The sequence below is a fragment of the Ctenopharyngodon idella genome, chromosome 1, assembly GCF_019924925.1.
Source record: "Ctenopharyngodon idella isolate HZGC_01 chromosome 1, HZGC01, whole genome shotgun sequence".
In the NCBI taxonomy this organism is placed as follows: Eukaryota; Metazoa; Chordata; class Actinopteri; order Cypriniformes; family Xenocyprididae; genus Ctenopharyngodon; species Ctenopharyngodon idella.
Genome location: NC_067220.1, coordinates 33,715,864 through 33,729,852, shown reverse-complemented (window position 1 = coordinate 33,729,852; position 13,989 = coordinate 33,715,864). Strand labels below are relative to the sequence as shown.

Below are 13,989 nucleotides of genomic sequence, written 5' to 3'. Positions count from 1 at the left end.
CAAGACACAAACACAGCTAAAGAATTTTAAATCAAGAGTTTATTTTCCATTTCATGAAGCAGTTTCCATTTCCCTGTCAATGGAACAGCGATTAAATGACAATTATGGTATCAACTGCATGAATAACAAAATACTACAAAATTCAATGTCTTTTTCAAGAAGTAGGAAATAAATAGAATCTAAATGACAAATAGAACGAACAGGATTTTCATTCTTGTATAAAGCTCCTTTTTGTGGAATGATTTTCAATGAAAAAAAAGCAAACATTAAAATAAGACTCAGATAGATGATTGAAACAATGACCAAAAGGATAAAGACATGAAATAAACAGGTTATGAACTTGAACATTTCCCTTCCCCCCCCCCCCCGAGAACTTGACATCTTAGTATGGAAATGGAAACCTTAATCGCTCTGTTCTTAACAACAACCGATCCTGAAACTTTCTTTTTTGGGCTCTGATCAATTACAGATGTTATTGCCAAACGTTTTCAGCATCCATCTGATAAGCGTAGTATGATAACTGGACACCTGATATAATGTTTGGTCTTAATAAGCAATAAATTGTCCCCAATGAATAGTAGCTGGTCAGACTCATGGGAAACAAGAGTCGTATTAAAGGATAAAGGCAGACAAAACAACATTCCCTGCCATACAAGCATGAATAAAAAACAAAACAGTCACAATGAAAATATCTGTAAAAATCCCCACTGTCATTTTGAAAGTAATGATTCAACGTGAGCGTGAAAGTTCCAAAACCCCAACCCCCTAAAAAAGGGAATGAAATGTGACACCGCATGCTATGGGACTTGTATGACCAGTTTAAATTACTCATGGTATAAGCTGGCGTATCCAAATAAAAAAATCTTCAAAAATGACGAGGAAATGTTCCAGGTAAGATACTTAAAGGTTTTTTTTTTTTTTTTTTTTTGGTCACATCCCTTGGAGTGTGGGAATTTGAGGAAATTAAAATGAATGGCATGCCAAAATAGAGATGATTGACATTGTGACTTGATAAAAAAAAAAATGGTACCAAAGAAGTAGTAAATATAAAACACCGGAAACAAGAGTATTGTATGCTGCTAAAAAAAAGAGTATTTTACCCCAAGCACAAGTGAAGTAATGTTAAACAAATAACTTACGGAACTTGGTATTTAAAAAAAAAAAAAAAAAGTCATTTTTGAAATCTCTTCCTGGGATATTTACTTTTCCAATTCCCTTTGACTTAAAAACCTCTAAACCTCTTAATAACCTCTAAACATTTAATAAAAATGGCTAAGGCCCAACAAACATTTGAATGTATGTGGCAGAATGTGGTTAAAATGTGATTTATCATGGAAAAATTCTTTGACAGATAATTGCAATGGTTGTGGGGTGTTTTAGCCATATTTCTTTAGGGAAAGTGTGTCATTTCTGTGGCAATAGCAGCACCAAACAAAGTTTCCACTGTGTTTGATAGGTCAGTCAAAGGGATAGTGCTGCTAAATTCATGCTAATGGTTAGTTGTTATGTCTCACCCGTTCGGGCTGATTAAGCAAACATATGGCATTTCCGTTTGGTGACGTTAGTAATACAAAAATTACACAAGTATAACCTTTAAAAGGCAACTAATTAAAAAATAAATAAATAAAAATAGCTAAAATTAAAATTGTATTAAAATTTCAGGCCTAAAGTAATACAGACATATGTGCATTTTCAACTCATTTTCAAAAAATAAATAATTAAAAAAAAAAAAAAAATGCAAAACCAGTGACACATGGAAGGCTGAAGTAGTTGGTCATAAGCACATCACTTGCCATTTTATAAGACTGAATTTAATTTTTCTCCCTCTGCCCCTAGCTTTTCCCAGCATTCATTTATCTGTGATTGTCCTGGTCCTGCTCTAACTTTTACGGAGCTCCTTTACATGGTGATGGAAAAATTATGAGGTGGGAGGCAAAAATATGTTTAAATGCTTTTGCTTTCCATTGGCAAGTGTTTTGCGTTCCCTGGTAATGTTGTCAGTACTGACTTCGGTACCTAGTCGGTACTGAAATTTTAAAAATGTAAACGTAAACACCTCTGATTGGCCATTGTGTTCACGGCTCATCGGATATGTCATCAATAGACGCTCTTCACCGAGCGCTTACACAGACACACATGGGAGCGTTTGAAAGCAGGTGTCTATTTCGGACCAGTCCGCTGACAGACGCCTGCTTTCAAACGCTCCCAAACGTGCTTTCAAAACGCTTTCAATCCATGCGTTGATCATTGTAGCCAATCATAGACATATCTGATGAGCGTGTGAACACAATGGCCAATCAGAGGTTTACGAATCCGCTCAACAGCGCTCAAAGCGTCACATTTTTAAAATTTCAGTACCGATAGGTACCGAAGTCGGTACTTTTGACAGCTCTATTCCCTGGGGAACTTTGTGTTCACTCGCAAAACTTTTGTGTTCTTTGTGAGCGAACGCAAAGTTTCTCAGGGGAACGCAAATATTTTGCAAGAGAAAACAAAAGCACGGACATATAATTTTTCCTCCCGTCTCATATTTTTTTCCTTCACCATATCCCTTTAGTGGCTCCGTAACTTTTCATTCATACTGTTTTTCATGTTGAGCACAAAATTCGTTCTACATTAGATGCATACACTGCTTCTGTATATCATCCACTTTTCTGTCTGCCTCTCTGACTCAGACATACTCACACACACATAGACTCTCACACATACTCCTTCTTTCTAATCCCAGAAGATATTGGTTATGTCTGAGTCCAGGCTGAAGATCCAGACCAGCAATGGGGCAGAGATGAGCACAAATGACCAGGACACACCCCTAAATGCCCGCTGCAGTTTGCCAATCACTCCCCTGGTAGCATTTCCGTCCTCGTCCAGCAGCAACTCATTGCCAGGCTCTATGTAGTTTCTGGCCAAGAACTTCAGGGCTTCATCCATCAAAATAACAGGCAGAGACATCTTCAGAACAGTCACCCACTGAGGCCAAGACAACGGCCTGATCTGAAATATGACCTACAGAGATAAACAGTAACAGAAACGGATATAACTTACAAGAACAGTTCATCTAAAAATGAAAGTTCTGTCATCATTTACTCACCCTAATGTCTTTCCAAACTGTCTGACTTTCTATCTTCCATGGAACACAATAGGCATAATTTTAAATGTGGGAGTAGTTGTTTTCATGCTATTAAATGCCAAACAATAGCTTTGAGTAATAAACTGTTAACTTCAGTGGACAGATTATTATACGAGCTGAACTTCAGAAACCAGATCAGTTTGATTTAGTGAACAAATTATTGTTGAGAACTAAAGCAGTGAATTGGATTCATTAAAAAGATTCAACTCAAAGGATGATTTTTTTCAAAAATATGATGCATCTGCTCTCATGAACAACACAAGGAGCGACAGGACGCATGTTAAGTTTTTAATAAATAACATCTTAAATTTTGGTCTATCCCTCACATAAAGCCAATGTATCGTATAGCTTCTGAGGACTTCACGAGTCATATACAGCATTTATAAAACTTTAGTGTTTTTTTTTTTTTTTTTTTGTAATTTGAAGTTTGATGGTACCAGTCCTAATTCATTTTATAAAGTGACCAAGATAGTCTTATGCCCGGTTCAGACTACACAATTTTAGCCAGATTTTGCCATGATCTGCTTGATGTAGGGTGTCGTGGGGATTCGTAAACGACAATGGGCGTCGGGGCACAAGATTCGATCGTTTCAGCTTGTGTAAGTGTATCATAGTGGACGACAACGATGCCGCGTCTGCGATGCTTCACGACATCACGACAGAAAGACTAGCATGTTTAATTTTTTTCTCCGTCGTCCACGACAAGTTCCGTCACGGGTGTGACACTAGCCAACAGAAGCACAGAAGCGCCTTCCTACATGACTTCAAACATGCCGAAAGGAAAGAGTAAATAAAACATGTTACCTCAGTTCTCTATGGAGGAAATCCAAATATCCATGCAATCTAGATATGTGCACTTTTGGGCTTTCTGACAACAAGACAGAGCAAAACACATTGCTAGCCATTGTTTGTTTATTCACGGCACCTTCTGTCAGTCCATAGTCCCGCCTTCTCGATGACAGCACGCACGTCGTTAAAGACGGCACGCGATGAATGGTCGGGTAGCAACGACATGTTTCTTGTCCACAACACAACACAACACGATTTTAGGAGTCAAAATTGTAAAATCTGACACAGTGATCAAAATATCGTGTAGTCTGAACCTGGCATTAAAAAGATCAACAAAAAAAACAACAAAAAAAAACTTCCTTTTGTGTCCCACCAAAGAAAGAAAGTCATACAGCTTTTTGGAACCTAAAGTTCAGGGTCAGTAAGATTTGTTTAAAGAATTTAATAGTTTTATCAGGGATGCATTTTATTGATCAAAAGTGATAGTAAAGACATTATGTTACAAAATATTCTATTTCAAAGAAAAGCTGTTTTTTTTTTCCTTTCTATTCATAAAAGAATCCTGAAAAAATATAAGAAATTTTACTTGAGATCAGAATATTAGACTGATTTCTGAAGGATCATGTGACATTGAAGACTGGAATAATGGCTTCTGAAAATTTAGCATACCATCATAGAAATAAATTGTATTTTAAAATATATTAAAATAATAGTAATAATAATTCTAATATTACTGTTTTACTGTATTTATGATCAAATAAAAAATCGTACCAAGCCCAACTTTTTTTATACGGTATTGTAAATGACAGAATACTGTATTTTCCATACTTAAAGATGACATAATTTCCTTAGCATTGCATAATTCTATTGATAAAGTCACAAATATTCCACAAAATCTGAGGGGGTTATGATTTACTGTATTATCATCCATCATATCCGTTATTTCTTGTGGAAGCCATTGAAATGAGCAACAAAATCTATCATTTCCTCGATTCATTAGGCAACCACTTTTGTTGTGGTTTCCCGAGAAACAGGCATGCACATGCCCAACCTGTTAAACTCAGACATTCCTATTTAATTATGCCCAGGCATTTTTCTAAGATACTCCTGCATCATCTTTTCAAATATCTGGCACACAGATTCTTACTTACAGGAAGAGGGTCCACATATAAGATGAGGAAATGTAGGGCCATGGAGAGACAGATGGCTCCCACCAGCCAGGGGTTTGACCATGGTGGCATCTTGAGTAGAGACTGATTTTCTGACAAACTGAAACACACATGCACACAAAGACAATAAGAGCAGTCCATGCTCTCCTGTAGAACTGTCTTAATACCAAACATAGGTAGAACGATCTGCCATTTTCAGTATTATTACTGTTCAGAAAGACATAAATTTTATTTATGACATTTAGTTTAATGTTTTATGTATTAGACACACAAGACATAAAAATATCACATATTTACACTGATTCTTTAGTACTGGGATAATTCAGACAACAAAGAAAGTTTTTGTAACCAGAAATTATTTTTGATTAATCTGTTCAGTTCCCTGTTTCCCCCCATGTTCTCAGAAAAAACATTTTTCCTGGCTTTAGCTACAAAAAATAATGTGTCATACACTACTATTCAAAAGCTTGGGGTCAGTAAGATTTTTTAATGTTTCTGAAGGCTGCATTTATTGGATCAAAAATACAGTAAAAAAACTGAAAGAACTATTTTCTAATTGAATATATATTCAGATGTAATTTATTTCTGTGATGCAAAAGCTGCATTTTCAGCATCATTACTCCTGTCTTTAGAGTCACGTGATCCTTCAGAAATCATTTTAATTTGATGACTTGTTGCTCAAGAAACATTTCTTATTATTATTAATGTTGAAAACAGTGCTGCTTAATATTTTTTGGAAACCATGATACATGTTTTTTTAAGAATTCTTTGAATAGAAAGTTAAAAAGGAAAGCATTTATTTAAAATATATAATTTTTTGTAACAATATAAATGTCTTTACTGTCACATTTGATTAATTTTAACGTGTCCTTGCTGAATAAAAGTATTAATTTCTTAAAAAAAAAAAATCTTACTGACCCCAAACTTTTGAATGGTAGTGTGTATGTATATATATACACTATATTGCCAAAAGTTTTGGGATGGCTGCCTTTACGTGCACATGAAATTTAATGACATCCCATTCTTATCCATAGGGTTGAAAATGGAGTTGGCCCACCCTTTGCAGCTATAACAGCCTCAACTCTTCTGGGAAGGCTTTCCAAAAGGTTTAGGAGTGTGTTTATGGGAATTTCTGACCATTCTTCTAAAAGTGCATTTGTGAGGTCAGGCAGTGATGTTGGCGAGAAGGCCTGGCTCGCAGTCTCCCAAATTTATCCCAAAGGTGTTCTATCGGGTTGAGGTCAGGACTCTGTGAAGGCCAGTCAAGTTCCTCCACACCAAACTCGCTCATCCATGTCTTTATGGACCTTGCTTTGTGCACTGGTGCGCAGTCATGTTGGAACAGGAAGGGACCATCCCTAAACTGTTCCCACAAAGTTGGGAGCATGAAATTGTCCAAAATGTCTTAGTATGCTGAAGTTCCTTTCACTGGAACTAAGGGGCCGAGCCCAACCCCTGAAAAACAACCCCACATCATAATCCCCCCTCCACCAAACTTTACACTAGGCACAGTGCAGTCAGGCTAGTACCGTTCTCCTGGCAACTGCCAAACCCATCATTCATCACTCCAGAGAACACGTCTCCACTGCTCTAGAGTCCAGTGGCGGCGTGTTTTACACCACTACATCCGACGCTTTGCATTGCACTTGGTGATGTAAGGCTTGGATGCAGCTGCTCGGCCATGGAAACCCATTCAATGAAGCTCTCTACACACTGTCCTTGAGCTAATCTGAAGGCCACACGAAGTTTGGAGGTCTGTAGCTATTGACTCTGCAGAAAGTTGGCGACTTCTGCGCACTGTGCGCCTCAGCATGCACTGACCCCGCTCTGTGATTTTACGTGGCCTACCACTTCGTGGCTGAGTTGCGGTTGTTCCCAATTACTTCCACTTTGTTATGATACCACTAACAGTTGACCGTGGAATATTTAGTAGTGAGGGAATTTCACGAAGATTTCATCGCACAGGTTGCAACCTATCACGGTACCACGCTTGAATTCACTGAGCTCCCATTCTTTCACAAATGTTTGTAGAAGCAGTCCTAGGTGCATTCCAATACTTGTTGGGACACCCCTCCAAATCACTGAATTCAGGCGTTCCAATCACTTACATGGCCACAGGTGTACAAAATCAAGCACCTAGGAATGCAGACTGCTTCTACAAACATTTGTGAAAGAATAGGTTGCTCTCAGGAGCACAGTAAATTCTAGCGTGGTACCGTGATAGGTAGTGCTGTAGTACTTGAGTCCAGTCTCGAGATGTTTTTCTATTGTAAAAAGTAAAAAGACAAAATTTATATATAGTGACTTTGCTGCTGTAAACTTTATTGTTGCTGCTATAGAAACAACATTTAGTTATATTCAAATATTCTACTCAAATCCTGTAATGCAGTGGTCCCCAAACTGGGGTAGCCTACGTGACAGAGGGGGTACGCAAACAAAATGCTGAGTTTTGCCGTTCATTTAATTCTACCCCACTTTAAAATAACATTAAAACGAAGCATGCATTTCTAAAAAGCAAAATGTTGCAAATACATGACATCTAATCAAATGACCTCACCTTTTGCTGTCAAAACTGACTGTATCCACACAAGCAGCATATGAGAAGTTGCGTGCAGAATACAAATCGCGCTGCATTAGCCTACTGCCGTTCTCCACAATAATTAATTTCGGTGGAAACGCGGCTAATGTAAAAGTAAAAGTGGGGTTTTAGCACTTACTAGCATGAAGAACAAATAGCCTAGGGCACAGGCTGGTCTCGATTTATTTAAGACTCAAACTCTCTTGATACAAAAGCGCCCTGTGTGCGTTCTTGTTTTTAATATTGATAACATATTATACAAGCAAAAATGCAATTTTTCCCAAATATCCACGATTGCAAACGTGACATTGATTTTATATAACAGTTCAACAAACAAAAGGGTAATATTAAGTGAAGTACATTTTAAACACTGTATTGTTTGCTGTATTTTGCGAAATAATAGTTCCAACGAAACAAAATAATAGTTTCAACGAAAGCCACAGCAGAACTGCAACTCACAGCAATGTTTTGTGAACGAATCTGTGACTGTGAACAAATCATGAGAGTCAATGTTTCAATTACCCTATTCAAAAATACAGCCACTTGGTTCATTACTGAATGAATGAATGACTCGATGACATTAAGACAGTGACTTAGCGCCACCTACTGGTGGTTTTAGTTCAATATTTAAAGTATCATGTCATTTTAACATCATTGCTTATTTCTCTATTGGACATTTTTAATTTAAAACATTGTTTATTTTATAAAGGTATTTATAAAGGTTAATAAAAAAAGCACTTTAATGAACAATCAGTTTGAGGGTAAAAATATTGTTCCTTAATGGAAAAGGTGTGACCGCAGCAGTCTAAGTTGAAGAGAGGGGGTACGCAGAAGAAGGTTAAATGCAGGGGGTACGCAACTGTAAAATGTTTGGGAACCACTGCTGTAGTGAATTTAAAAACAACCAGGCAGCTAATATGCACACTTAATTGTTTATTTTTTATCTCAAGTCATCGTCATTGCAAAAAAACCCCACTGGTTTATTATTTTTGTTACTTTGTAGGCCTACTATGGATTCTTTTGGAATGGTCAAAAATTCCCATAAACACACTCCTAAACCATGTGGAAAGCCTTCCCAGAAGAGCTGAGGCTGTTATAGCTGCAAAGGGTGGACCAACTCCATATTAAACCCTATGGATTAAGAATGGGATGTCATTAAAGTTCATGTGCACGTAAAGACAGGCATCCCAAAACTTTCGGCAATATAGTGTGTATACATGAGATACATCATAAATAAAGAGAAAATCAAATGTAACGCTATATCTGCATTAAAGGTGCAATATGTAAGAATTTTGCAGTAAAATATCCAAAAACCACTAGGCCAGTGTTATATATTTTGTTCACTTGAGTACTTACAATATCCCAAATGTTTCTTACTATTTGTAAATCGTGAGAAAATTGCAATTTTAACCAAGGCTCCGGGACGTGTGAGGAGTCGCCTGTCAATAATAAAAGTTCCGCTGCTCACGGCGTGTTGCATTCGTCTCTCGTTAACAATCGCTCCAGCGGCCTCATTCAGCTCCCACAACACTCGGTCCTGCTCTGCTTCATACTACAGTAACGTTAATAATCGCATCCATGAACATGATTTCTTCCCGAGTCCTATCCCAATTATTTTCCACCGTCTGTGAGGTGAAGACCACAAGTCCCAAGATTCCACGCTCAAACTTGGCGTCATCAAGCTATGCCTTTGTTTTGAATATGCCTCTAGCGACCTCTAGCGGACAGAAAATTCTACACATTGCATCTTTAAGAATATTTTAGCGTAATAGTAGGTATAGTTGTAGGACATGCTTTTTCTCAAGAATGACTGTCAAATATATCATAATCAAAAGAGCACATCTTTTCTGTCTCTGTCATTTCTCTCATGAAATAGTGTTGGAATAATGAAATGGATGCAAGGATGCAAGGAATGTAGCTTTAACATGAATATACCAAGTAAAACTTCACACACATGCTATTCTCCCCATAAAAACATCCAGTGGTGGTTTTATGTCATGACAGCATTTCTTAAAAATCTCATACCTGTTGAGGGCATTGCACATCTCTATAGTGACCAGCACGGATAGGGCCATAGTCATGGGGTATGGAGACTCGAACACTGAGCACTGCACTCCTGCAAACTCAGCATGACCTTCACTGCACTGCAGATAGTGAGACTATAGAAAAAAACAAAGAGAAGATGTATTTACAGAACTGGCTTACTTGGTCAAAAATTATATTTAATGCATCAAGTCTTCAGAACTCCTTTTCAAAGAGGTACTCAGAGAAACTGCAGTGTGTGATTGTGTTTTGGGGGTTTTATTTTTTATTACCAGTTGGTAGTAGTTGAGCTTTGGTCCATCATGAGCTGCCATGAACCACCAGGCAGCAGCTCCAACTGTTGCGGCCCCTACATAACCTGCAAAACAGAGAGAGATAAAGGGATTGAAATGGAACTTTACCAATGAGTCAATTCATTGGTTCTTTAACTTTAATTCATGGTTACCATTTAAAAGAGAGTGTGTGAAAGTTCATGCATAGATTGCTGTAGCCTGTTGACAGTTCTCTCGACTAGCGTTTACCAGGGCTGGGTTGACGATATTGATTAAATCTATTTTAAATCGATCTTCATTATGATGAACCGATATCGATTCTTAAATTTCAATTTTTTGATCTTTTGGTCTATGCTGTTTTCTGTTGATGTGTGATCAAAACTTCACTATTACTTCTAGTGTACCTCCCATCCAATAAGCTTTTGATATGAAACAGTCTCAGCTTTCAAATTTTGTTTTATCATGAAATTCAAACAATAAATACTGTTTTGATGCTCTTTAATGTGATGTAACAGATTGCTGTAGTTCCCTAATCTATCATGACTCATCTGTCAAATCTGTCATGAAAACAATTTATAGCAATCACCATTAAATGTTTATATTTCAACAACAAATTGGAGAAGATTAATAAATCACTCAAAAGTTTATATAAAAACTGCCTTATGTGAAATTTAAATGTTTTTATTTGAATGTTGATTATTATGTCTAAAAATCCATTGAATTTGGACTTTGTTGTTAATATTAACTTTTAATATAATAGTAATGTACCAACTGACAGGGTTTCCTGTATAGTTAATTTGAGAGATTGTTTTCTTTAAGGAAAAACTGACATGATATATATCCAAATTTGGACTTTTTATTCATTGTTGAGTTGGTCTTTTTGTTAATTCTTAACATGCGCTCTAGTACACTGAAGTGGGACAGAGTTTTGAACAAAAAAACTGTGAAAGATTGCACATAAATATAGGTGTGATCGCTGATTATGTCTGGATTGGAATGGCCCAGATGGCTCAGGCCAAATCTAATCCTTGCTGCACACCTCACACAAAGCTGTATGATAGACACATGAGTACAAAATGGATCTATTCCACATTTATACCACATTGGCACTGCTTGTGTGATGTAACTGTTCATTTTTTAAGAGCATGTTCAACTCTGTAACAAGGAATGTCACAAAGAAAACCCTGCACTCTAGTGGATATTAATATATTATGACTAATGTTTTTTTGTGTGTCATTAAGTAAATTGCAAAAATATTGACTGCATTTGTGTATTATAGCATCTGATCTAACCAGACCAATCCTTCATTTTAATAACATTATTTTATATACACTACTGACAGTTTTTAATCTCCATAACAAGAAGAGACGTGTGTAAATGACTCACAGCCAATGATAAGGTATCTGCAGAAGAGCCAACCAGAAATGAGTGGTTCTTTAGGGGAGCGTGGGGGACGGGACATGATGTCCAGGTCAGGTGGGTTGAAGCCAAGAGCAGTAGCTGGGAAGCCATCAGTCACCAGATTGACCCACAGCAACTGGACTGGGATCAGAGCCTCAGGCATTCCCAAAGCAGCTGTGAGGAAAATACTGAGAGACAGAGAGAAAGATACAATGTACGGCCACATGATTCTTATTCATGGTATGCAGAAGAAGAAAAAAGCTTTACAGTAGTCAAAGTTTGTTTACATTTACCTGTCTTAATTAAAACTGTCACACTGTAAACCGTGCAAAGTTATTAAGCAGGCTATATAATTAACCACATAAAATGTGTTTTTGCATTCCAGTGCTGCTTTTAAATTGTTATTCTATATAAACATGCAATAGACGGATGTATTTGACCATTGTGCTGCATTTCACAGCTTTTTCAGTGTCTTGTGCTTAAGTGTTGAGTTTTTAAAATGGTGTATCAAATGGTGTACTTCTTAAACGCGTCTCGAGACATTACGCATCTCTCACATTTTTAACAGCAAAAAAAGCATCTTGTGTAAATGGCCCCTGTGTTTATTCAGCTCACTGCAGTTCGTTCTGTGTGAACACCCAACCTAAACACTAATTCACTAAGTGCAGCACCCACTGCTTTTCATCAGACAGACGGACTACAGTAGTAGATTAACTGAATCGTTACATGAGAGACTGTCACGAAACATTATTACTTTCTTTGAATCGAGGAAAGAACATGGCAATTGAATTCATATCGAAACGCTGGTGATGTCAGGGTACGCAGTGTGTGTACTCTGCATACAGGCTCTGCATACTCTGCATATTTCAATAGGAATCTGCACAATTGGGAATTTCAAGTAAGGGAGAAAGATTTCCCCATGCAGATTTCGCAACAGGTTCAAGTTGGTCACACACATTCGCAGCGTTAAACAACAGTTAAAACTGACGTAAATCTGACTTCTGTGTGAGCTGAGCTTCTTACATCGCTACACTATTGACAATAAATCTTTTTTTCCCCGCAAAATATCAGCAAAATGATGCTAAAAAAGCCGCACCTTTACATGCGTTTTGAAGGCGTTTCATTGCCTTCTGGATACTACCTAAAGGCCCCGATATACTTCAAGCGAAATCAAAGAACGAACTGGTGTGACGTCATTTAAACAAAATCAGGCAAAAATGAAGTTCGTTTGGAGTTCATTTCAGGATTTTGAAACAGTGTGCCAAAGAGAACTTTACAGAATAGTTCGCTCCGGCTGGTAAAATCCTTCGAACTACCATTGGTCGGTGGTAATTGTACAAAAGGTAGGTGTGGCTCTAAGGCTCTGCCTTCTTTGATGTGGAAATCTACTTCAGTTCATTTCTTCAGTTCAGTCCCTCGAGGTCAGACGTCCGCGAGTAAAAACATGAACACACTGGAGAGCTGCTTTATAGTGGAAAATGAGGTTGTAATTGTAATTGAAAGAGACACTGACACTGTTCAATACTGTGACACTTCATGTTTAATACTGTAAAGCAATCTGTTGTATAAAGTGCTATATAAATAAACGTGACTTGTTTGGAGAGCCAAATTATAGAGCTTGTGCAAACATTCACTATAAACAAATGCTTTCTTTTATTGCTGTTTTCTCACTGCTGTCATTTTTGTTGTGCGTTTATTTTGTTATTGAAAGCACCCAGCACATATTTACATATTTCATCTAAACTCCACTTTCAGCAGCTTGTGTGCCCTCAGGATGTTCGCTGACAGTATAACGCTACAAAGGTATTTCTAATTTCTTTTTACCACTAAGTCAAGAACGAAAAAAGAACTTAGCTGTAAATATATTAAGAGTAAGAGTGATATATAAGAGTCTGTATTTCTGTCTGTACTTACCAGACTACCTCTCCAATGTTAGAAGAAATGAGGTAACGGATGAACTGTTTCATGTTGTTGTAAATGGCTCGGCCCTCCTCCACTGCGGCCACAATGGTTGAAAAGTTATCATCTGCCAAGATCATCTCTGAAGCAGATTTAGCCACAGCCGTGCCTGAGCCCATAGCAATGCCAATCTCAGCCTTCTTCAAAGCAGGGGCATCATTCACACCATCACCCGTCTGGACAGAAAAAATAGCAACGCGGTTCATTGATTTATTTTATTTTTTTTTGCACTTTTGCACTCAAACATATCTAGAAAAACTTACCATAGCTGTAATATCGTTTAGGCTTTGCAAATATTCCACAATGCGGCTCTTGTGAGTTGGTTCGACGCGGGCGAAACAGCGGGCGGTGCGGCAGGCCTCCCGCTGCAGGTGGGGAGGCAGCTCATCAAACTCACGTCCTGTGAGGCCGCTGCCATACGGCCCACCTTCAGCCTCCTCTTCCTCCTGCTCAGTGATGATGCCCACTCGACGACAGATTGACAGGGCAGTGCCCTTATTGTCGCCTACACAAACCAACACAGGAAGAAGACATCAAATTGACTTCCTTTAAATGCATATTTGTTTGTGCTTACCGTGGCTGGGTACAGCTAGATAACAGACAGTCTTGTATTTGGCCTTATATCTGTCACTGAGGTTGCACTTTGAG

General features: G+C 37.8%; 1 protein-coding gene across 2 annotated transcripts in view; it reads right to left on the bottom strand.

Moving 5' to 3' along the window:
• Positions 1–359: 359 nt before the first annotated feature.
• Positions 360–13,989, bottom strand: part of si:dkey-28b4.8 (sarcoplasmic/endoplasmic reticulum calcium ATPase 2) — a 29,166-nt gene continuing 15,536 nt past the window's right edge. For both annotated transcript variants that reach the window (XM_051902195.1, XM_051902206.1), the window contains exons 17-23: positions 13,605–13,846; positions 13,297–13,517; positions 11,368–11,570; positions 9,982–10,067; positions 9,692–9,825; positions 5,071–5,188; positions 360–3,006 (exon numbers count right to left, since the gene is read on the bottom strand). In XM_051902195.1, the coding sequence (XP_051758155.1) occupies positions 2,719–3,006; positions 5,071–5,188; positions 9,692–9,825; positions 9,982–10,067; positions 11,368–11,570; positions 13,297–13,517; positions 13,605–13,846 (1,292 nt within the window). In that variant the 3' untranslated portion in view covers positions 360–2,718. The remainder of the gene's footprint in view (positions 3,007–5,070; positions 5,189–9,691; positions 9,826–9,981; positions 10,068–11,367; positions 11,571–13,296; positions 13,518–13,604; positions 13,847–13,989) is intronic.